The sequence below is a fragment of the Etheostoma cragini genome, unplaced genomic scaffold (genome assembly GCF_013103735.1).
Source record: "Etheostoma cragini isolate CJK2018 unplaced genomic scaffold, CSU_Ecrag_1.0 ScbMSFa_2879, whole genome shotgun sequence".
Taxonomy (NCBI): Eukaryota; Metazoa; Chordata; class Actinopteri; order Perciformes; family Percidae; genus Etheostoma; species Etheostoma cragini.
The window spans coordinates 358-1,883 of record NW_023267088.1 but is presented as its reverse complement, the minus strand read 5'-3'; the positions used below and the strand labels follow the sequence as shown (position 1 = coordinate 1,883).

General features: G+C 44.8%; 1 protein-coding gene across 1 annotated transcript; it reads right to left on the bottom strand.

Moving 5' to 3' along the window:
- Positions 1-336: 336 nt before the first annotated feature.
- LOC117940617 (neoverrucotoxin subunit alpha-like) lies at positions 337-1,322 on the bottom strand. Its single transcript, XM_034865837.1, has 2 exons — positions 1,081-1,322; positions 337-970 (listed from the first exon to the last, which is right to left on the bottom strand). Exons 1-2 carry the CDS (start codon positions 1,172-1,174, stop codon positions 414-416), a joined length of 651 nt encoding a protein of 216 aa, XP_034721728.1. The 5' UTR covers positions 1,175-1,322; the 3' UTR covers positions 337-413.
- Between the last annotated feature and the right edge of the window lie 204 nt (positions 1,323-1,526).

Sequence of the window (1,526 nt, the reverse complement as noted above, 5' to 3'; positions counted from 1 at the left end):
AATTTAAAGGATTTGTGGACAAGTAATAAACTGAAAAATTGGGTGTATTGTGTTGTATTTTACGTGTTACAACTGAACAAGGTTGGTATTTATTGTGAATACGCTCTTTAACGTTTGGTAATGTTGAGTTATTGTGAACGCGTTTAATAAAGTTTGACTGACTGCCTTATCTGACTGTTTTTTTCCCCCGCTTAATGCGCTTTATAGTCCGGTGCGCTTTATATATGAAAAAAGATAAAAAAATAGACCATTAATTGACAGTGTGCCTTATATTCAAGTGCGTTCTATAGTGCAAAAACTACGGTATGATTGTCGCTTTTTCATTGTCGCCTTCTCCAACACTTTTGACAGTTTCTCTGACGTTTTTAAAGCAGCAGTGAGAAGTTCAATCTGACAGGAGGACACTCTCCGTCCTATAGATGACACAGAGACACTGAGGAACCAGGGAGGTACTCATTCCCAAACCCTAACCCAAACCCAATCCCAGGGTAGAGAGTCTGAGTGAATGTGGTGTTGAAGGTGTGGAGGTGGATCAGTGAGTAGTCAGAGGAGACTGTGTAGAAGGACAGAGAGCCAGCAGGAACGTCCACATACACTGCTACTCTGCTAGAGACACGGGAAGAGGAGACGGATGTGTCTCTGTTATTGTGCCGGACAGAGTAACGACCATTAGAGCAGAACAGACTCCAGGAGTGATCATTACGTCCGAACACACTTTCTCTACTGTCTCCTGTCCTACTGATTCCTCTGTAACTCACCGCTACCTGAACCTTTCCTCTCATCTGGACCTCCCAGTAACAGCGACCAGTCAGACCTTCTCTACACAGCAGCTGAGGAGACCAGGACTCAAACCTCTCTTCATGACCAGGATATTGCTGATCCTTCTCCACTAATGTCACCGTCCTGTTGTTGTCAGACAGTTTGAGGTTCCTGTTCACCGTGTTGGTGTCGACTGTGAGTTCACAGGAATCTGACGGAGAGAACGAGACACAACACAGCTGCAGTTATTAACCAATCAGCTCACAGAGGGTTGAATGAGTGATGTCACAGTCTGATGAATGAAACTACAAACATACTTACACTTCCACAGACCTGGTGTCAACCATCTGAGTCCAGCAGGCTCCACCCTGAAAGGAGGGGGGGGGGGGGGGGGGGGGGGGGGGGGGGGGGGCATTACATCCCAATCTCACAGCTTGTTTTAAATACATGTAGAAATATTACTCATTTTATATCTGTCAATTCAAATATTTACTCGCAATTAATAGCACATTTGTATCTATTTTAAATGTGCAGCATATGAGAGAAGGAATGTTTCAGGTATTGCAGTAAGGACCTGTATAGGGATAAGGCAGCTGGGTTACGACACGTTTCCACAGGCTACCTTTGACGAGGAAAAAACAGTCCTCAACTCAATGCTAGCAGCTAGCTGCCTTAAAACGGGCTAGCCCTCCGACAGCGCCTGGATTTTGAGTCTGTAGCATTGTTTAGCGACAGACGATTTGGAAAGCTGTGCTTTTGATACAACA

Coding starts and splice junctions, on each gene's coding strand:
- LOC117940617 (XM_034865837.1), bottom strand. CDS start 1,174: ATGCCCCCCCCCCCCCCCCCCCCCCCCCCCCCCCCCCCTCCTTTCAGG. Junction 971..1,080: donor GACACCAGGTCTGTGGAAGT/GTAAGTATGTTT, acceptor TCTCTCCGTCAG/ATTCCTGTGAACTCACAGTC.